The sequence below is a fragment of the Rhyacophila brunnea genome, unplaced genomic scaffold, assembly GCF_057557595.1.
Source record: "Rhyacophila brunnea isolate RB1 unplaced genomic scaffold, BYU_Rbru_1.0 scaffold_9, whole genome shotgun sequence".
In the NCBI taxonomy this organism is placed as follows: domain Eukaryota; kingdom Metazoa; phylum Arthropoda; class Insecta; order Trichoptera; family Rhyacophilidae; genus Rhyacophila; species Rhyacophila brunnea.
The window spans coordinates 38634443-38659135 of record NW_028233361.1 but is presented as its reverse complement, the minus strand read 5'-3'; the positions used below and the strand labels follow the sequence as shown (position 1 = coordinate 38659135).

Here is a 24693-nt window from a genome sequence, read left to right as displayed (position 1 = left end):
ATAATACGGGTGGAATAAAATAGGTAGCCTATTATCTGTTTAATTAAAATTATTATATTATTTTAGTTACTAGGTGCTTCATTTCTACCTTCGATATGTTATGGCTGTATTATATAAAACAGTATTTATTGGTATGCGTGCGAAAATACAAGGGGTCATTTTGCTAATAGTACCCTATCCAACCCACCCTCACCATTCCACTACCCAACAGTGCTCAAACTTTTGCAAGATATTCATTGTCATTTATTAAAGTATGCTGTATCTTTTTTCGACAATATTGATTTTGCAAAGAAATAAACCACTCCACGATTAAATATTATAGACATACATAGCGAACAGAGCCATAACTAGATAAACTAAAGAAAAAATACTATCTTTAGCGATTAGACGAGGTATCATTTCCATTACGATGACACAAAAATCCTTAAAAAACTGAGGCTGTTTAAATGGGAAGTCATGCCTTATCCACCATATTATTATATCCTGACGGGTTACATTAAGTTGTACGTAAACCATTCCAACGTGGCACAGTTCGCCGTGAGCTTTCTTATCGGAAAGAGATGACCGTATACTATACGGTCTCCAATTTTATTAGATTCAATATGAACATTAATTCAATTTTCATAGATAATTATGGCAAAATTCATGAATTCAAGAATGAAAACCTAACCTAACATAACCTAACAAATAATCCAGTATATCGGCTATTTTAAAAAAATGTTTGCTGCTGGTTTCCTGTAAACTGTAAACCGACAATAACCGTGTTTTATTTAGACATGAATTTTTTGTCAATACTATACGACCCAAAGAGGTTAGACGGTCTTTAATATACGGCCATATATTTCCGATACAACATTTTACGGTGAAGTGTGATAAGGCGAACTGCATACGTACAAGTTTCCGGACACGATCTTGACATGGCACCATCAGATTAAAATCTTTTCCGCAGTCTACAAACCTAAATTATTAGGAAACGGTTTAGTACAGAATATGATATCCGAAAGAAGCTTGATTTATTCATTAGCTCAAAACCAAGAGAACTCTACAGTCAAGGAATGGACTTTGTGGGAAATAATATTGAAAATATTTCTTTTATTAAATAAATAAAAAATAAAAAAATGTATCATTTCAAACAATCTTAAAACATCGTACTATTTAAAGGGTGAATTAATACATAACCAAGCGAAGATTCCTTCTAACTTATATTATAGTACTATACTTATATAGTATATTATAGTACTATACTATACTTATATATAGTATGCATGGCCCCCACCTCCTGAAGCAGGCCTCCAAGCCAGGATGTTTGGTGGGCCCTCTTACCTAATCACTAGGGCTAAGGAAAGGACATTGTGATGTTCTACAGTAGTATTCCCCAAATGAAATTCTGGAGAACCTCCGGATTCCGCGAGGTATTTAAGGATATTCCGTGTATATTTATATTTAATGATTTTTTGTATTTTTAAAATAAATTTACTTGAATTATTGAGTTGTTGTGGCACCACAGTATGCACCACTGATCGTGGCCACCTTTTGTGGTAGCTAAGTTACATGCCACCCTTCACCATATTGGATAAATAGCCATTTTATTACTTAATAAACACATTATTTTAATTATAACAAATTTGTGGTGTGTATTTATCTCACTTAACTAATCGACCCGCCACGCTGAGTCCCAAGTTAGAGCCTTATCTGCCCCTTTCTCTCCCCTTATGGGGATCATGGCAGTACGTCATCATGGCAAAAAAAAATCGGTAAAATAAAAAAAAGTTGAGAGACACTGAAAGACCTACGTAAAATCTCCCACCCATTTAATCGAGAAAATTACTTCGTTTGATTAAGAAAAATATCAGACGATAGTTTGGCAACTATTAATCATTAGTTTTTATTTATCATAATTAGATCGGTACCATAGACAAAATTTCTTTCATAGTATTGCTAACATTTATATTCGGAAAACGTGATGGAAATTATTTTCATAGACAAGCCCAGGCATAGATCGATTAAATACGTGATTTCTTGAAGTAGGTATACAAGTTATACTGACTGGCATAGTCATAATATATAAAAATTGTCCGTTATGAAAATAATAGCTATGTAGGTACATCATGAAGCCGCATTTAGACAAAGCGAGTGAATGTTTGTTCTTCCCCCACTCCAGCGAAATTCTTATGCTCTCTCAACAAAGAGCATTTACGTGAAGAGAATTTCGCTGGAGTCGGAAACAAATATTCTCTCGCTTGGTCTAAATGCGGCGTAATACAATACTCTCAGTAATCCGCCAACCCAAAAACTAGACAAATGTCCAATTAGTGAAAGCGGCGGATTATAGTGCATACATACAAAATATGGTAAAAATTAAAACAGGTATTTCGTAAAAATAGTTTGTTTGAGAAATGTGTACTAGCAAATTACGATTTTATTTATAATCAAAATCAAGTACTTACTTATTTACTAAATTATACATATTACAACGTTTTTCTTAGGTTGTATTCTTATTTGTCCGGTGGTTGTTTGTCCGGTACAAATCTTGCAATCGATTTTTAACTAACTTCCCGACTAGCTAGACATTTGAAACTTTTAGAATATATCAGAACACGATGCATTTTTTAATACTTTTAGCCATCTTTAAGTAGAATTGAATTCATTTTTAGTTAATTCTGTTTTGTATGAAAAGTTATTTCGATACCATTATTGATTATTAGGGGGTCCTAGCAACTAAATTATTAAGTAATATATACGTGCGTTACTATGGAAATCAATATGGAATGACATTTCATTATTCAGTATTTCTATCAAGTACAATTTTTTTTTGATCGTTTAAGCTAGTCAAGTCAAGTTTCTATGATTCAACAGAAAATTTAAAAACGTTGTATATAAAAAGTTCTTTTTATCTTGTAATTATTTATAAACTAAGTTTATTAACTAAATATTAAACAGTGAATCACTTGACACAACCAGTTGTTCAGTGAGGCAGATATTCTTGAATGGCTTAGGATTCCCGGCTTTCCCTATGACCAAAAGCTTCAGTTTGTGTGTCCAGGTTGCATTGGAGCACGGCGTAATTATTGTGATGCGGTCATTGGGCACTTTCCTCCCTGGTGCATTACTTTCTTCGCGATGAACGTACGTTTTACGAAGGAGAAGTTTCCAACATAAACTTGTCTCATCTGCGTTATATACTTGTAGGCGGCGGACTACTGAATTTGACAATCGAATACTGGCGAATTATAGAGCTTGATTTTGTGCTTTGAACTAGTAAAAACGGATTATTATAGTAGTTGTCCGATAATCGAGCGGCGGATTACTGAGAGTGTACTGTGATATACTTAATTTTTTTATTTATCATATCCGTTATCGGATATCAGTGATGATTTCGGCCATCTTTTTCCTGTTTGTCGATGCTCTGTATATGGATGGAGTGCTGAGCTCTAACCAGTCTCTGAGATTCTTGAACCAGGATGATCTTCCGACAGGACTTTCCGGAGATCTTTTCTCTAATGATAAGATGCAGAAATTGGCATCTCTCATGATTTTTAGTTTTTATTTCTCTATTTCTTTGGGTTTCGACATCACTTGCATTCGTGACTTTGTCCTCCCAGCTGATACGGACCTTGCATCTTTATAATTTTCTAACGCGTAAAGTTTTTGAGCGTTGTTTCTGTCAGAGTATACTCCAAAACCGAGAAACACTGGATAAGTTTGTATAATTGGGATCGACCATTAGTGGAAAGGGTGGATGTGAAGCAGAGATAATCATACGCACACAGATTGCGAAAAATGCGATGACACGTCTTACCACTTGGAAGGATTGGGGAATTTCAATTGCCACGAAAATGGTGCTTTTGCAAAATTATTGTTCCCATATTTTTGTACGGTGTCGAGTTATGCACCATGAGGGAAGGGGGTGTTGGCACTATTTTGGATATATTGTTCGACTAAGCCAAGAAGCTGACGACTGAGGCAGTCTTCACTCGACCCTGAGAGAAGCAGAGGCGTATAAAGTTTTGGTCGCTCTAAATATGACAGAGTAGTCACGATCCTCAGCCATGAGGAAATGACCGAGAAGATGATATATAATATGCTGGTACATATTAATATATTTTCCCTGGGAGAAAAAATCAAAAATCAAAAGTTAAAATTTAAAATGTTCATTAGAGTTTTATCTATCCATGGAGCAAGATTTAAGCGGCCATTTCTCACTAAAAAATATAAAAAACTCGTCACATCCGCTCGACGTTTTTACATTATTTTACCTCAAACGGTAAAACGGATTTTTACCTCCTGCGGTCATTTTAAAAAGCGTTTTAAAATCTACACGGATTAAGCGCTTAATGACAATCAACATGCTTGAAAAAATGAAATGGGAAATTAATATTATTTTTGATGTAAAAATTAAACAGGAAGATTTTGAAACGTTGTCTCAAACAAAATTCATACTTTAGAACGATGTTTGTATTAAAGTTATAGATATACTAATAAAACATCATCATTTGTGGCATCGAATCTGGGGGTGGATCCTGGCTTAATCTAGGTGTCGTCGTCATTCTGGTATTGCTGAAGCAATCCTGGATTACGTTATTCAATGTCGGAATCACGTCAACTTGAATCCCTAAACTCTTCAACTACTATATCCCATCAAAAACGCGTTGCCCGATTTTAGTCCATTCATCTGACATGACCAGCATATTATCTTTGTTGTGAAATTTTGATGTTTTCAATTATGTTGGGTTTGCCAAATGATGCTACCCCATTCAAGCGCGCGCACAGAAAAATGGTTCAACTTGTAAAATTATCCATAGTATTATGTTTTTAGTGATTTTAAGGCATCGTGAAGGGAGCGGGGTTAATTAAATCAACCAGGCGCCACTGACTTCCACATTTACCCGCATACTATTTATAGATTCTCTTCGCTTCAACCGTAGAATACCACAAATGTCCTTGTACATTCTTCACACTCAGACACTACACACATTGAATCTAGCTAAAAACACATAGCCTGCTGGTATAACTACGGGTTATTGCGAGCTGTCCCATCCACAAGCCACGGCTTAACAGTCATAGTTATTAGGATCCTTAGTGTCCATTTGTATCATCCCCGCTATCTTATCTTGTAGATATTTTACATCGGAATATTAATCAAAAATTCGATGCCCCATGTAGTTACACCGAGTTTACAAATAAACTAGGCAAAAACTAAATACATGCCTGTCTATGTCACACCACGAGAAGTCGCACCAAAGCTAGATATTGGTGCATACAAGTTTGATACGGTCGACAGTTTCATATACCTTGGATCTCTTGTAACTCGACATAATGATATTACAGAAGAAATCAACAAGAGAATCATGTCTGCGAATAAATGCTACTTTGGTCTGTTAAGACATTTTAAGTCCCGCTTACTATCTCACCGAACTAAAAGCACTCTTTACAAGACACTTGTAAAGCCAGTGCTCACCTACGCATCGGAAACCTGGACATTAACTCTGCGAAATGAACGAGCCCTGAACATATTTGAAAGAAAAATTCTCCGCCGTATATATGGACCGATCAGGGATGGCACCAATTGGAGGAGAAGATAATATATAATGCTGAGCTCTACGGGCTGTACGAAGATTGCAGCGCAGTTCAATCAATTAAGATTGGGAGACTGCGATGGCTAGGTCATGTGCACCGTATGAATGACAATGAACCGGCAAAGAGAGTGATGTCCAGCAATCCAATAGGACGTAGAAGAAGAGGGAGGCCAAAGATTCGCTGGTTAGATTGAGCTGCCAGTGACTGCCGTATTCTGGGGGTGCCAAATTGGAAAGCGGCCACACTGGATAGGGACAGGTGGAGGGAGCTGTTGGAGGAGGCCAGGACCCACACCGGGTTGTCGCGCCCCTGATGATGATGATGATATAGTTACACCAATTTACGAGTGCCACGGATCTTTTAGTGGTCACAGTGCTCGCGTGTCGTAGAATGTGGAGTGAGCAGTTCTCCGTGAGCTGTTGCATCGAAAATAGATGACCGTGTAGCATTAAAATCAAATGCATATCAAGATAAAATAAAACAACCGGAATATAAGGGAAAGACAGAAGAAATTACGTAGATATTTATATTAGAAATACAATCTTATCGTATGTATATATATATATAATCATAAATGATTCAAAACTAGGTTAGCAAGCAAGGGCTCATGAAATGCTTCACGAACAACGCGTCATTTGTTTTATCTTAATGCTATACGGTCAACTATTTTGGCTACAACAGCTTGCAGTGAACTGCATAAGTACAATTTACACGTAACATAATATGGTAAGGAATATAGATATATATGAGCAATTGCTACTCAAAGTTTCTGGATCTCTCTTTTACTTAGGGTCCATGTTTAACAATATGCATATATGATTACGAGAAGCACACACTTGTTGAACACTTTGCGAGAGGTGCATGCTGGGCATAACGCGAAAGAACAAAAAGAGGAATGAGTGGATAGGGGAACAGACAAGGGTTTGCGATGTAATAGAGTTTGCTAAAAACCTCAAATGGACATGGGCTAGGCACATAGCTCGAAGAAAGGACAATTTTTGGACAAATTTAGTCATCCAGTGGTATCAATGAGGTAGACCCAGAGGCCGCTGGATCGATGAAATAATAAAGTTCTGCGGAAGTCCGTGGCAACGCATCGCACAGGACCGAGAGATGTCGAATCAGCTTGGAGAGGCCTTCATCCAGCAGTGGATAGATTCAGGCTTATGATGATGATGATGATATGAGCAATTTATATTATAGAATGTCGGAGTAAAAAAAAATGCACCGCTTTTCCGAATGTAATCCCCGGACTATTATTTCTTCGTTTGATCGAAAATAATATCACTTCTGCCTCTGTGACAGAAAACGTATATCCAATGTCCCGCGGCATTTTTTACAAGTGGCCACTCAATACGTATTAATCTTCAAACATTTTTCAAAGTTCGGGCATTTTTTTTTTATTCAATTCGTTTTGGAATAAACGCTTTGTGGTTATATCACACTGACCGAATCGATTTCTATGATCATAGAATCATTTTCCAATAATTGACTATATTTTTCTTTCCCGACGCCTTGGTCACTGTTAAGCGCGAATCAAATTGAGGTGCATGTCGCCTACTGTCACGCTGTCGCAGCGACAAATTTTGTCTATGGTTTCGTCATTTTGCAGAATATTTTAAACGATCACCATCTCTGTAAAATCACTTAAGAATGACACTGATGAAGAGTGCCAACTATAGTGTATTAGTAATTAACATTATTATCAATTATTCATGCTAATTTCAATTAATTTTAATACGTGTACATGCGATAAAATTATTAGCTACAATATGACATTATATAATATTTTGAACAGAACCCAACCTGCAGACCATCGATAATAGAACATTCTTATAGAAAATACATATTGCCAACCGATAAAAACAAAAAAACGTGATTTTGACACGAAAGTCGAAAAGTGTAGGCATGTAGAAGATAATAAAAACGTTCATTGAGTCATGCAAGTGTCGATGCAGTGCAGTTCAACGGGAGGTGACCTCATTGTTGTTTTGGTGATTTCGGCAGATTTTGCTAACTGACAATGTTCGTTTAATTAAAGGTTCAAAATGTGCTACGGGATGGGAGCATCAGTCTGATAATATTTTAAACACCAAGAAAAACGACATTTCACACTTTTTTCCCATACCTATCCCACAGCGGCAGCTTACTGTGACGTCACGTGATAGTATACGACTTGCACCTCAATTTGATCAGACCTTTCAGGGTCGTTTATAATTAATGATGTCTCACAATTTTTGGTATTTTTATACGTTTCTATTACCTAACTTGCCCAAGACGAATCCAGTTGTGAGGGTGATTAGCAAAAACGGAAAGTTAGATTTTCCCACTAAAGCCTCGGGTGACCAGGTTTTAAACTTTTAAATCTGACATTGACTGATTTCTATTTTTACGGAAAAAAATCACTGTGCGCCTATGCCTATGTCCTATTATGGAATTCGAAGATATTACACAAATCTCTCGAAATCATACAGTATTGAAAGGTCGTAAGTAACGAATATACCATTTTTTCATTACGTACCTATCAGTATAGTAATTTTGATAATAGCATGGAATTGCATATAAAACTCAAGTGTTAACATTCGATGAATGTTTAAGTATCAATTTGCTTAAACATAATATATGGAATATAAAGATCTTTCCTGAGTGAGTAAATCAAATTTAATAAGTTAAAAAATTAACGAAGTGGTGTTAAGATAAGAAATTTGTGTGTTATCCAAAATCTCTTCAGTCAGTAATACAAGAGATTTTAATTTAATTATTATTGGTGTCACTAAAAATATAAACGTACCTATGTGTATGTTTATAAATTCATCGTCATCAAGTAACATCGACCAGTGTAATATTATCTTTAAATAAGTAAGTATATTTTCGGGTTTGGCAATGTAGATTTAAACACGTTGATAAAGCCTCCGACCCTCCGGCTATACTTTTGTGGGAGAGAATAAAAGTGTTGGGTGAAATTCATTTCTTTTTACCTGAAAGAGTCTTATTTTTTTGGCTTACAAACATCTTGAATGAAAATTATAATAAAGGCTTTTTGGTAAAGAAATTTCATCTCTTGCCAAAAAATAATTTTTCATCGGATTTTTTTTTTGTTATTGTGTAGGTATGTACGTCACGGGCAATAAAAATTAAAATTTTGTTTAAAAAAACACTTTGGTTCAATTCACAATTAAGCAAAATTTTATAATATAATAGCAGCAGGGCTCGAAATGGACCGGAGCGTACCTAGAACGCCGTTCCTGAAATCCGTGAAATCGGTAAAATTATCGCTTCGTCTCGTGGAAAAAATAATTTGACCGTCTGAGCTAGATAGGCCATATAATAGAAAATCTAACACACTTATTTTTATGAAATACACAGAAAAATTGATAACTATGTCTTCTAACTATGATAACTATGTATTGTTCTTCAGAAAACTGTCGAGCGCTCCGGTTCGTAAACTTTTCCATTTCGAGCGCTGAATAGCAGTCATGGCTCCCACAAAGGGGGGGCTGACAGGGCTCTAGTCTGGGGGCCCTAGCCCAGAAAGGGCCCAGCGTGGCGAATCGACCAGATAAGTGATTTAAACACACATCACAAATTCTCTCGAATAGTAAAAAAAAATCGCGTGCGAAGCTATTTATCTTCAATATTATTATTTTTTTAAAATTATGTGGTTGTACGATAAAATTTTTAATTGTGTATCAATACTCGACAACTCCATAGTTCAAATAGATGAATTCAAATATATAAAAAACACTAAATATACACATTAATTTTACCGCGTACACCGTTTATAAAACGCTGCTGTAGAGCGTCACACTGCCTTTATCTTTAGCGATAGGTAGGAGGCCCGTCAAAGATCCTAGCCTGGGGCCCGCTTCAGGATGTGGAGGCCATGATAGCAGTATTAGGGCTCTAAATCGACCGGAGCGCACCGGAACTCAGTTCCGGTTCGTTAAATCTCCGAGATTATCGCCCCGTCTCGTGGACAAAATAATTTGATTGTCTGAACCAACTTGGCCATATAACACAAAATTATAACATAAAATTATGTTAATATTTTCTGAAACTTATCGATCGCTCCGGTTCATAAAATTGTCTATTTCGAGCACTGAGCAGTATCGAAGACTCCTTACTAACTAAACGATTATTTATCTCTTAGTTTAATAAATACTAGTCAGTAGTGACGATCACTCAACAGTAGGGAATCCAAACCCGAGCCAAAATTTTGATCCCGGGATTTCGGGATTACAATTTGACGACCCCGGGATTGGCATTTTTTTCGATAGTTATGTTAAATGTAGATAGTTTATGAACATATTATGCCTCGACCTTAGACTATAGATACATCTCCCTCGACGTAATTTTTGTCAGCTTATCTGCAAGACGTGCATTCTATGCAATTCTATGTCCACATTCCACACACACCCACTAGAAAAATCTTGAATTATGTTCTGCCGATGTTCTTTACCATCTGCATCTGGCTTATTTTCAATAAAGAATATTACATTATTAAATCGAATAAATTATTCGTTGAATAAAAAAGATTAATTTGTACCTAAATATAATTACTTATAATAGTTAAATAAATTACAAAAACATTACTATAAAAAATCTCTGCTTAGACCATAGACTATAGATACATCTAGACGCCACCCGTTGCATTGCTAAATGAAGCTACGTGCCGTGCGTTTGGTTTGTGGGCGAGCGAATGCATTCGCCTACAAATGTTCGAGACCATAGACCATTTCGCTAGTGCTCGCCCAAAGTGCTCGCGCTAGACGCTCAGAATTAAAATGTAATTTTCTATTTTTTTACGTTATATAGTATTTTCAAGCGGTCAAAATGCAACCATTAGGTAAAGATATCCATAATTTAAGTTATTTTAAAGAAACACTAGGTCACTGATATTAAAATAAATAATAATATACAAATAAATTGTCACGAACATGTATCAACTTACCTATGAAACGTAATACAATCTTCTTGCTTATCAGTACGGCTACCATATTTTAATACAAAACGCAGAACCACCTTTCCTACTTAATTAACAAAAAAATATATACCACTGACTTTATGTATAACACAAAAAATAGCAAATTTAGCAACACGAACTCGCAGATTATCGATGCTACGTGAAGCGATTCACTTCGATTTGCCAGCGATACTTTTGGAAACTGACTCAAAAATATGTAGACCTTTTATCTTAATCTAGCGCGTGTCGCAGAGAATATAAGGGTGCCGAATACTTTTTCACTCGCACTCATGCATCGTTTTTGTTCAGGCCTTGGCTTAGACTCATTAAAAAATACATGTTCCGATGAATATTTGTCTCAGCTAAAAAACGGCAATAAGATACTGCGATTAATTTGGATGTAGTACATGAATAATCAGCATAATGCACCATATTATTATAATATGATTTTGTTCATTTCCAAATATTTTATACGTGAGTGTTGGATAGCTCTAAAGGCCGGTTCGGATTAGTCGAGTAATTTAGTCGAGTGGCGAGTAATTTAGTAACTTAACTTGTATGAACAGACAAATTTAATCGAGTAATTTAGTAAAATCAATTCATTTTGCTCTAATTTTTCGGTCGAGTAGCGATCCCCACCACCTCTCACTAAATACTAAACAAGCCACGAAGCCAGGTTTGAATCCTGATGGTTGTCGTATTTTTATTTAAAAAAAGTTTTTTATATTGGTTATTATTCGTTGAATAAAAAAAATAGTTCATTAGGTATTTGTTTTTGCTTTGTTACGTTGTGCTCTGTTCATTTTGACACGTCACTCACTAATGTACTAACGTATGTGTTCGGACACTTTTTAGTTACTAAATTATTTAGTGGTAACTAAATCACTCGCCACTCGACTTAACTACTCTACTTATCCGAACCGGTCTTAACTTTCGAAAATAGTCAATCTTCGTATAAAATCTATTTATATCCATATTTTGGTAGCCCATATGCTCCGCTTGAAGAGGAAGTGAATATGGAGTAAAATACAAAGGAGACATCGTTATTTTTTTATAAAACAATTTTAAAAGTAAATTCAGCCTTTTGCGTGCGCGTCGAATCATTTACCATTTGATTAAAAATTCAGGACTATGCTAATTCTGGGAATAGTACTTTACTACTGGCAGTACCGTCTTCGTAGATATCGACGCCCTAAATATTATATAACAGTTATCAAAAAAGTAAAACAAAAGTCGTATAGGAAAATAAACAAAGCATTATCAACTAAACGTAGGTAGGTACGAGTACTTAATGTCGCGTTCTCATCTGGCGATTTTTGTCGTTCAACTATGTGTTGAATTACATTCGAAAGTAGAATGATATGTGGGAACTATATTTCGACAAGATTGACCAACTTGTAAGTGAATGAAATTGAGGTCCTTTCTACTTTTTTGTCGGTTCAGCTGTGAAAAATAATCCTTCCTGTCAACTGGTTGCCTAGAGTAACCAAGGTAATAACAACTCTCATAGCCACATTAAACTTGTTTCTTTCACTTGACGCCATCTTGGTTACGACTAATGATTCAACTTAAATCGATATATAGAGACATTCCTTTCGATTTCGTGTTCAGCATTCAGATGGACCACGTGATAACGCGGCATAATGCTTCAAATACACTCTATGACGATCGGTCATATATATGTCGAAAAACCCATGTTGGCGTCCTGTGTCACAGGGTGTCACAGAGTGTAAATACGATGTCATAGTTGTCATACAATATGTATGTATAAATGTCGGAATGGCATAGATTTGATCATAGACACTAAAACGCTCTTAGAATATATGTGCCCGATCGTCATATAGTCTATTTGAACCTTTACTAATATTTTAAAGTCTGTCTACATACCATAGATAATAAAATAATGTCAGCATTTCGTCGGCACTCGGTTGACATCAAATTTTGTCGTTTCATGATGCCCTAATAATGAATGTTCTGATCTAATAATTGAAAACTTTACCATTACAATTAGATTTTTTAACTTTCAGGCTGTAAGCTATTATGCTAGAATCACATTAAATCACGTCACATGAGCTCATGTACTATAACAATCAGAGAATTCAATAATAAAAAAAACTGACAACCTACAAAAACATTGTGTCAATTAAGTACCTACCTGTCAGTGGCGAAGGGTGGAGGTAGGCTGTTAAAATCCGCCATAAATAGTGCACACTAAACTTTGTCAGTCAAATGTATATGTTTTTATTGAAATAAGACTACTATTGGTTAGTTTTCAAAATTCAATTAAACCCTGCGAAAACCAAGCAATAATAGATAATAGTAAAAAAATACTCATCTATCTATAAAATATCTAAAATTATGCAATTAAATCATACATAACTTTGGATATTTTATAGATAGAATAATAATTCTTATCTATTATAGTTTGGCGTAGGCAGGGCTTAGTGAATTAAAAAAATGATCCAACAATATGTGTAATGTGTATTCTTAATCCAACGAAAACAAATAAGTATGTATGAAAAAGTGTGCACAATTTTGTCGTATCGCCTAAAATATACAAATACTATTATGGTTTGGTTTAGGCAGGGTTTAATTTATTTTTAAAAACTAACCAATACCATCTGTAAATTGTAGTCTTATTTCAATAAAAACATACACGTTTGACTGACTATGTTTAAGGTGCACTATTTATGACGGATCTTAACAGCCTACCTCCACCCTTCGCCACTGCTACCTGTCATTTGTAGCTACCTTTCGAACTACTAAAATAAAAAAGCGTCCTATCACGCGTAACATATTGGCAGTTTTCTAAATAGCACTATTCGCTTTCGGCTCAAAGTGTGCCAAGGGATGGGAAAATCTGTCTGATCATATTTTAAATAGGTACAATGAAAACAACATTGTACACCGTTTGCGTGTGGAGCAAACTTACTGTGAGATCACGTTCGCTCACGTGTCGTGATGGTTACGTGTTTCTACCATTATGGTATTTATTTAATTATTTTTTTTTCGTGTGTGGCTCTAAAATCAGTCAGTGCGTCTGACGTCCACATCCCTAAACTCGCTACTGTATACAAAGAAAGATAGTGGAAAAAGGAAAAAGTATTTTCGTGAATGAGCCACAAAAAATAAGCCGGGAATTAAAACACAAATAAGAATTACAATAAGTCTTCAGAAACACCATAATTTTCCATCGTGAGATAATAGGAAAATCAAATGATGCTTTAAATTATTTTATCAAAGTACTACAATCCTGATAATTATTATGTTTCGTCTCTAATTGCAATTTTGTCGCTCCGTAACGCCTGGTGCTCTAATGCTACGGCCCATTTAACCTTTATTACCTAATGCGCCCCTGTCTTCTACCTCCGCAGTAATATAATAATAAGAATAAAACAGCCTACTCAAAGCAATGTCGCTTCACCTGACACTGCTGAGTTTTCTCAGAATTTTCACAAAGCTGTTTTGGAATAAAAAAAATATAACAAGTGACTGTCTGCTCTAGCCTTGTTTTGTGTTATTAAAACACAGTTTTAACCTTGGTGTTGCCCTAAACACAATATGCCTATTATACTCGCTTGTATGTGTTGACTCTCGGTTTTCTTTGCGTGACATATTATATTATAAATGTTTTGTTTCCGTAAAATGTCACAGTTTTATTATCTATGAAAGTAAATTTACAGGTTTTCTCAATCGTGTGACATTAACAATTTGCCATATTTTATGTGTTTTACGTGTTCTTCCATTAAGGCCATTCTGTCCTATTGCGCTCCCAATATGTAGTTTATTTCTATATAAATAAACCACCATTTGAAGCGATAGCAATAATGTAGCCACATACAGGGCTCGAAATGGACCGGAACGCACCGGAGTGCCGTTCCGGTTCATACAATCCCCAAAATTATCGCCCCGTGTCGTGTAAATATTAATTTGACCGTCTGAGAGAGATATGTCATATTATAAAAAAATCTAACACAATCATTTTTTTAAAATACATATATGTATAGAATTAGATAAGTAACAGTGTTAATATTTTCGTAAAATTGTCAAGCGCTCCGGTTCGTAAAATTTTCCATTTCGAGCGCTGGCCACATATTGTATATGCGCTTATCAATTAAGCAGTGTAATGAAACAGTTGTATTATTTATTAGTAATAGACTTAAAATAATCACCAACATCAATGTTTTGAGAATTTCATGTACATATTTTTAACCATAGATTGGCGTGACACCAATGGTTATACGGGTTCAAATCCCGTCGAGTTTCGTATTTTTTTTAAATATGATTTTTTCTAGTGGGTATATATATATCTGAGGTGTTTTCAAGTTATGTATGTTCAATATGGAATGTTACATTCTCAAAATCTTGTGAATTATTCATTGAATAAAAGAAATGGTTTATTAAATATTTTGTGACAACAGAAATCTAACCCGGAGCCCCCGGGTGAAAGACCATCGCCTTACGCACTGGACTACGCGGGCCGCCACTTGGCAGTGAGAAATAACTCTTGCTGGACGATTATTGAACTTTATATTAGGTACATTATATCAGCAACAGGCTAACAGAGGCATCAAAACATAATTGTTATAGTTGTCGCAATGTATCTACCACCAATACTTATTGTGCGTTCAAAGGTTGTAATAATCCGTACGTAAGTGTATCATGTTTTTGTATAGAATATTGTGACATCTACCGGCAATGTATTGCAACAGTTCAGCAAATTGCACTAAACTTGAAGGCTTTTTATGGTAAACCTTCAAGCAAATAATTAAATAATTTCAAAATTTTATTTAAAAACTTACTAACGCCGTCTATTTTCCTAATTCTACGATAGTATTCTACGTTGACATTAGTGTGTACGGAGTCATTAGTGGTAATATCATATCATTATTATCATATTAAGTGTCTTAAATGTGACTGACAAGTACCTCCATATGCAATATGACCCCCATACATACTTCCACAGGTCTCACTTCCTGACCCGGACCAACCCCCTTCCCTCATGCGTGGGTCTGTCAGATGGAATGTTGTTTTGATCAAAAAAGCACGCATTTGCATTACATTTAATTTGATAGCGATATTTGATTGTGTAAAGATTTTAATAATGACGACCCAGTGTTGGAGCATAGGGCAAGCATAAGGTCGCGCCACTTCCTTTGGTCCATCGCCACGTCTCGCACCCCCCCCCCTCCTCATGTGAGACCTGCAGGGCGTAGATCGATTGGGTAGGAACGCTGCTGGGTGAGTGAAGAACCCTTGATATTGTGCCACAAGGGTATGTGGTGTGTCGCACTCTCTGTCGACATCCGGAACACATGTCGCAAGCATGTGAAGCGTCTCTTCGTGATTTTCAATCACCGAGAACTGCTGTGTCCGCTCAAGAATACGACTGTTTGTAACGCGAAGATTTTCTGAAGATATTTAGAAAGTTATCTAAATTTATTTGTATTTTATAAAAATAAGTGTGTTAAAAGGCTTATCTAGTTCAGACGATGAACATATTTTTTCCACGAGACAGAGCGATAAATTTACCGATTTCACGAAACGTAACGGTGCTCCGGTGCGTTCCGGTCCATTTCGAGCCCTGGTATGACTCCTTTAGCATAGTGGTACATGTGCGTGGGTGCGATACCCGAGAGATGCAGGTTCGATTCCTGCGGGGTCTTTTACTTTTTTCACAAAGATTTTTTCTATTGGTTTAATTATATTTTCTCAGAAGTGTTTTCAAAATTATGCATGTTCAATATTATAATAGAAAAGTGTGATTGCATTTGCTGATAATATTATTCTGTTTTTATCGTGACTATTTATAGACTATAATATATACCACTACTTCTAAAAATATACCGAGATCTCGTGCTCCACATAATATAAGCGGTTTTATCGCAGATTTTTCATTTTTATCGCTGATTGCAGTTAATAATAGAATGCATAATGAGTTAGCTGCATTGATAATGCAAATCTCTTGAGATGCATATTAATATCTACTTCACTTGAATTATACCACTTGGAAAAACGGTGTCACTCTATTTTTCTAACGAGGCTTATTTTTTAAATTAACCCAACAAGTGTATACAGTGACGTCCCTAGACAAAGTTCCATGAGCTTTTGTGGACCGTAATTTTGAAGGATGCTTGTGGATTCCGGATCTGGGGGGGGGGGGCGATTTACACGAGAATACCAGGCACTGACCTTTGATGATGAGAGGGCTGGCGCGCATTGGAACTGGTCCCGGGTCATGCAAACACGCACTATTAGGTAAATAGTTTTGGAATGTCACTCTCACTGTTACACTTGGCTTAATATGGATGATGATGATGATGTTTGTATGAATGATCTGACACCCTGTGCCGGTAACACGACCTGAATATAATATGTTCTGATTTTATGAGCTCGTACGGAGTCTTGTATTGAGTTCTTGCTTAAACGACGGTCACACTATAGCAAGTTGACTTTTTCGTTGTCTACTAATAATTCACTGTCATTAAATCACGGTCAAACTGATGACCCGTGATTGTTAAGTGTCTGGATGACAATAGTAATAAGGATGGTAGGTGTGACATATTTTTGCGGGTTTAAGGATGGGATTGGATTTATAATGGGCCCAACTACATACTTTGAATGACATCGCCTTTCATTTTTAGTTTTAAATTGTCTACAAATTCGTTAGGTAATTACTTTCGTGTTTTATTATTTATTTTCGGCTATCTTAAACAGGCAAATACACCGTAAATCTTTAAATTGACATACACATCTGCTAAGAATTAGAGAAATTGAACTAAACCTACTCTCAAGCAGTTCTGGTTTTAGGTACGTGGAAGTCTGTGGCGCTGGCAGCATTGGAGGCACCCTTCTAAAAAAATTGCCTGTGCTATAAACCGCTATTACAATTTATGTATTACAATAGCTATTATTACAATACAACAATAGTTCTCTCGTTGTTAGATTCTAGTTGTCTAGATCTGGCAAGAAAACAATAAATTGGCAACGCTGGATGGCATAGGACACTTTACCACCGATAATGGCTGAATTACCTATTTTCCATAAGTTGTATCTTAAAATTATTCGATTTCATACTGTTTCAGACCCAACAAACAGTTTTTTTTAACAATCGGGTTGCGCGATCCCTGCGTGAAATAGTTTTGACAGCGTTTTGTTATAGCCCCGCAACTTTGAGCCTATCTTTGTATGCTGATCAAGTATTAATAAGCATGGATAATGAATGGCTGAGAATGCATTTGATAAAGATTTTTTTTATCGCACTATTGTTATTATCAATCAACGCAATGCATCTTTATCGGTCCTTGTTTCAAATTTCTTTTCAACGGATATTGTTCTAAGTATAACATGTATCCACTTTTATTATCATTGTCTGGGAATGCAATGCGTAATACCTAATGAAGTTTATTTTATAATCAAAATGGCTTTTCAATTCAGTTTAAATTCGACCTTAAAGAAGGAAGCATCGACTGCATTCAATCACTGTATCAAATTCGACTGTTAACAAGTTATTGTCTAAAACTTAATCTGCTATATATATTATATTAATTAACTTCTAATAAAATCAGTTTAAATATAAAAGGTGTTTATATGAAAATGATTTCGCCGTGCCATAACAGTTTCCTATCGGAATCATTTCAGATTTTAACAAAAACATTGGATGACTTACCCGTCAATGTCACTTAGAGAAATAAAACAGTAACGTATGAGTTACAAGTAGGTATATAATATGTACGTTGATTAAAATGAGGGGCTATTGTTTTCAATTAGCTTTAATTTGTAATAAAGAGAAGACGTACTTGATATTGTTACAAATCGCCTTGAGTTAGGTTACGCCAACCAATATATTCGGGACGTAGTTCATTCGATAATAAATACTTGGTTGAAACTAATGCACTCATAGTGGATTAGTGGCGAAACGCCTGCCTCCAAAGTTGAAGACCACGAGTCGAATCTAGCGGTTGGCTCATTTATATAAAATGCTTTTTTTTCAATATACATTTGAATCCAAATCAGAGCCGTAAGGCATAAAGCCCACCAAAGCGTCGCTCGGTGCGCTCACTACTGAGTAGGCCCCTTCCCAACCGCGCATTACCCTTCACCTATGTAATAAGGGGCTCAAGGAGCACAAAATAATTATTATTATCAGCGTCTCATAACAAAGCAATAAAAATATTATATTATTTCTCGGGGCTTGTAATTAATATTCACGATGACATCATTCCACCAGCAAAATATCGGACACGCAATAACTAAACAATAAGTTCACTGTTATTAAATAATGGCTTCTCGCCCGTCTATCGACGACTCTTCCAGGAGCGTGATTTTGCTTGCCGTGTTCAATGAATGGACTACGTTGTATTTTCGTTAATTCGTGCCGCTGAGAAGCCACACGACGGTGACTCATGGGGCAGGCGGGCACAATGCGTCGTCAAATCCAGTGTGCGCTGGCGTATTTGATTACGTTGTATTTTCGATGATTTACGCGCCACTTGTGAAATTTTGCGCGAGCGCCCCACTCGCTGCGTTAAGTGAGTTTTACGCCTAAAACCCACAGAATTCAACATTGTGGAGATCCATATAGCATATTTGAAGTCTACTTTAGAGCGAAACACGTGCCGTATAATAATTATAATATGCGGTGAAATACTATGTGATAATCACATTTTATAAAATATAATGAATTCCCACCAAATACACCCTGAGTCTCTTGATTGAAAAGGTGGTAATATAACAATAAATTTACTTATCATTATTAGAATATACATATAAATAAATGTATGTACCTATCAGTGGCGAAGGGTGGAGGGAGGCTGTTAAGATCCACCATAAATAGTGCACACTAAACTTTGTCAGTCATACGTATTTGTTTTCATTTAAATAATACCTACTACAATTTATAGATTGCGTTGGTTAGTTTTTAAAATTCATTTAAACCATGCGGCAACCAAGCCATAATAGATAATAGTCAAAAAATACTCGTCTATCTACATAACTTATTTTATAGATAGAACATTATTTTATCTATTATAGTTTGGTTTAGGCAGGGCTTAATGAATTTAAAAAAATAAACCAACAATGTGTGCAATATGTTTTCTTAATCCAGCGAAAACAAATAAGTATGAATGAAAAAGTGTGCAAAATTTTGTGGTATCGCCCAAAATATATCAAAACTATTATGGTTTGGTTAGGCAAGGCTTAATTGATTTTTAAAAACTAACCAACACCATTTGTAAATTATTGTAGTCTTAGTTCAATAAAAACAAATACGTATGACTAACATAGTTTAATGTGCACTATTTATGGCGGATCTTAACAGCCTACCTCAACCCTTCGCTACTGGTATATATATAAGTATTGCATTACATCCCCAGTTTAGTTTTAAAATACAAACGTTCTTCACACGAAGAACCTGTTGTAGAATGATGGCAGGTTCGTGTGGTAATGCAGGCGACTCATTTAGGTGTTGATATAATTACTTTCAAATGACACTAAGGCCCGTTTCAGACGGGACACCGGTGTCGCGGTCGATATAATATAGGAGGTCTTTGTATTCGAATAAACGGGCCTTTGTATTATGTTTATGAACGCCCCAGAGCTAATAAGTCAACGCATAATTTCGCGTTATAAATTAGAACATAAAACTGGCTGCGGTAATAAAAACAAGTGTATCGGCGGCTTGAGAATGTAGCGGCCGAAGGAAAAGTGTACCGGACACGCGTTGACTCCTTAACTCTGGGGCGTTCATAAACATAATGCAGAGCCCCTTTATTCGAATACAAAGGCCTCCTATATTACATACGAGCGCGACACCGGTGTCCCGTCTGAAACAGGCCTAACGCCATTCCAAAATGATTTCATCGTGGCCGCAATGCCAGAAGAATCCTTCCTTCCTCTACTCTACTATAATATTATAATTATGTATTTTATTTTTGGTTGAGCTTAGTCATGCATGTAAGATTGTGCAATACAAAAAAACAGTATGATTAATTAATACATACATAATTAATCTTTATGCCTCAGCTGGAAAGTCGAGCAACATTGTACTTATTATTTATTTATTATTATTATTAATTATTTATTTAGATGTATTTATATTTTTAATATATCATTATAATATAATATTATGTATGTGTCAATCCTACAAATACGTTATTTTATTATTTTATTCGGCATTGTTAGGTCCGTTTATACATACAGTATAAGATCAGTATCCACCACTTATCCGTTCAGTGATGTCAGTGTTATCGCGCATTTTAATGAATCAAATAAAACATAAACATTTTATTTTTCTTTATTTTTAGTATAACATTCTGCGGCATAACGATGAAGAATTACGTTGAGGCGAACATCTCGCACAAGTCCCACACGACCGTCAAGTACGCCATGAAGATGTTGTCCAGCTCCTCGGAGACCATCATCTTCATGTTCCTGGGAGTGGCGACCGTCAACAACGACCACGATTGGAACACCTGGTTCGTCATGCTCACCATCCTGTTCTGTTCCGTCTTCAGAATATTCGGTATGTTCATTAATTCTATTACTTGGCGCAATGTGCATACCTAGTCATAAAGTATAATTACCGGGTAATAACCCACAGTCGTGAAATCTCGACGAAGAAGAAGAATATTATCACTACTTAACACGTCATAACATAAGTCTCAGTTTGCGTATATCATAATAGCACGTGTGTGAAAGTGAGTGCGCGCAATTTCCATAAATTTGGAAAGTTAAGGGGCACCATAATTTTGTCGTGTATACTATAGTCTCAGGTAGACGAATTACAAAAAAATGCGCCTTTCATATGAAACCGAAGCATGCGCACAAGTAACGGGGGTGAGGAGTGAGAGCCACGACCACTTCTGGAACTGTCATTTCGTGTATATTATTGTCTTAGGTAGACGAATCAGAAGAGAATCTGCGTCTCTCATATTATGTATACTAAGTCGTCCTCGCACATATACACTCATCTCGTCTGCAACATGTCGATGTGATGTCGTCGTTATTCACAAAACATACTCTGCCAAATGGAGCCCCGCACAATGGTGGAATGCGACTTTTTAGTTTGAAAAAAAAATCTAGTGCTGCTAACAATAAATCGCATGCGTCTTGGGCTGCGAGACGAAGCCGCCAATACGCATCTGCATACCTACTATATATCCACGTTTCGACAGGTAACGCGCGACTGTCGCTATGCGCCTATGTGCTCGGTCTTCATATGCAGCATCGGTACGACGTTCCTAGAAGGTTTGATTTATGGCTGTGCGGCAGACGACGCGAGTTTAGATGTTCGAGCCGGCTAAGGCCCACCGTCCATCTCGACTAAACGCCTACCCTCGTGACCGATAAAAGTTTGTGTAGACAGACTTATTATTATAAAACAATGGGTCTGTTTGATGGCGTGGTCGATACCCGGTAATCTACGGTGTTTCACCTGCTCGTATTGAATGATCATTAGAGGGAAGGTGATTTTGACTATATAAAGTCAAAGATAGTCCAATCTGGCCCATTCACCGTGGAAGAAATCAATTTTAATTTGATTGTTTTTTTTAATTTACCGTCAATTAATATTTTTTAAACTGCAAAATAAAAATATGTTAATTATTGTTTTTTTTTTGTTTCCTTTCTAGGTGTAATAATCCTCACAGCCTTAGCTAACAAATTCAGACTTCATAAACTCAACAAAGTGGAGAAGTTCGTCATGTCATACGGAGGTGAGTCACATTAATTATCTTAATAATTATACATTAAGCAGATGTCTATATCTATATGCCAAAGAGCGTAAAATATCGAGCAATCGAATAGGACGCAGAAGAAGCAGGTCAAAAATTCACTGGCCATGTGGAGCTATACACCGTATACTTGTGGTGCCCATCTGGAAAGAGGCCACTATAGAAACTGAGAGGTGGAAAGAGTGAGCCAAGACTTGCGGGCTGTCGCGCTCCTGGTGTTGATGGGATACCTACCTTTTACTATAGATATACCATCATAAATCGGGGTTTGGGTCAAAATCCCGAATGCTGAAATCCCGAATGGCCGAACTCCCGAATGGCCGAACTCCCGAAAGCCGAAATCCCGAATGGCCGGAATCCCGAAGGCCGAAATCCCGAAAAATAAAAAAATACAAACAGCAACAATTGTGGAAAAATGGTTTTTGTCTCGCGCAAATTTTTACAGGAGAGACAAAAACCCATTTGTTCTACAAAAAAAAAATGGTTTTTTTGTCTCTCACTTGGCTGGTTGATCTATCACGCTGCCCCCCCAGGCTAGAGCAGTATCACCCCCCCTCCCACTTGTGGAGGCCATGATTATAATAATATGTTGAAATGATCCCTTGGAATGTTTAAAATAGTATTTCGCCATTAGGCTGTTTAAACCTCCGATGTGAAAGTTTATGCGAATGTTTAAAAGGGAAACATGTACATACCTACTTCCGTGTACCTATCTCATTTTTGATGGAAATAATTACATTATTTTAATGGGATACCAGTTCGTTCTCAGTTAATTGAAAAGCGCCATTATAATCTCACTGGAATCGCAGGCCTGTCATTAATCTATTTTGATACGGTATCAAAAACCCTTTAAATTCGACCATCTACAAGTACCTACCTTATCCGGGTTAACCGGGCAGTGTAATCTGTGAGGGCCGGTCTTATCGTAACCAACCGTGCGTTATTTTCGTCTCCGGGAATGCTTACAAAATACCCCTTTTTCCTTGACTGAGTCCCCAATTTATTCCGATCCAATACGAAATGTCCACTACAGACTTTCCCCTTACAGTTGCATCTATTTCTCAAAGGGAAGTTATAAATTACCTACTTGTTTTGTTATTACGATAACATTTTTGAGTGAGAGATTACTAATTTGTAATGTCATATTATTTTTAAATCTCATTACCTTGATTTAAATTGCAGGTTAGTACCCTTTCCTTGGCGGAAATTTAAACACCGATAGCGTAGTTATTTACAATAATTCGCATAGTACTAATAGTCCAATCGATGAGACTACTTGTCGAACTGGCCTGCGATTTCCTAACTATCGACTCGTGTGTCATCCGACGACATGACGTAATTGTGACGTCAGCCAATACACGCTCGAGGCAAGCCGCCCAACACACACTGCTCACCATAGATATTATTACGGTGAAACACCTATTTGTGTATGGGGACAATGAATAACGCCAGCATTTGACTAGCGTTATTTTCTCGAATGCTATTATCACTCCGGTAGTACGTCACAATGATGTCATATGACGTCATGTCGACCGGGCGACTGGGACTCGCAAGTTCTAACATAAGGCCCCTGGTCGATTTTGAAGACTAAGTATACTTACTGTCAGTATAAAAAATACTTAGTATCGAAACTTGTTCCAAAATACTTACTAGCATTTAATGTCAATAGTATTGAATTGCAATGATAAGAATTCTCATCGTATGCGTTCGAACAAGTTTATTAGGCCACACGTACTGAGTATGGGTAGTTTCATCCCGAGACTTGAGTACAAAAACTGGTGACAGTATTTCCAACTCACCTCTAGAGAGTACCTACTCACACAGAAAGTGAATAATTGAGTTCGATTCCCAGGATTTTTGAAATTATGTTTCTTCAAAAAAAAAAAAAAAAAATCCGTGCACTCACCACTAGACCTACCACAAGTCGCTAGTTAGGTGCTCACTTCAGGGACGCTATTCTAACATAATCTCACTTAACATCCAAAAAGAGCTAAATGTAATAAATTTATCACTTTATGTATTCAGGCAGTTAATTATTGCAATAAGTTAATCGTCTGAACTGTCAAAAAGTGCTATCTTATAACAGCCCTCCTCTTGGATGTGTTAACTTTTAGAGCGAGATAGAGTACTTAAATTACATATTGAGAATAGAGATGCAAGATTGTTTTGAAAAATAATACAATAATAAATACGTCACGACCACCGCCTTAATTTATAGATCCCTGCGAGCTGTGAAATATCGAGTGACTAGTAGTAACGTAAAATTTGTTTTACTACATGCAGCAAAGAGATTTCTAATTTCCAGCATTTCTAGGTTCGGGTGAAAAAACATTTAAATACGCTGGCACGAACATACCCGAATTTGACCGAATAGAGACGTATTTCACACGCAAGTGTACTAACATAAATTCTCGCTGTATT

At 36.4% G+C, this 24693-nt stretch overlaps 1 protein-coding gene across 2 annotated transcripts in view; it reads left to right on the top strand.

Moving 5' to 3' along the window:
• The window catches only part of Nhe2 (Na[+]/H[+] hydrogen exchanger 2), a 198936-nt gene that overhangs the window by 123875 nt on the left and 50368 nt on the right, over positions 1-24693 (top strand). For both annotated transcript variants that reach the window (XM_085960114.1, XM_085960113.1), the window contains exons 6-7: positions 20845-21062; positions 22171-22254. In XM_085960114.1, the coding sequence (XP_085816240.1) occupies positions 20845-21062; positions 22171-22254 (302 nt within the window). The remainder of the gene's footprint in view (positions 1-20844; positions 21063-22170; positions 22255-24693) is intronic.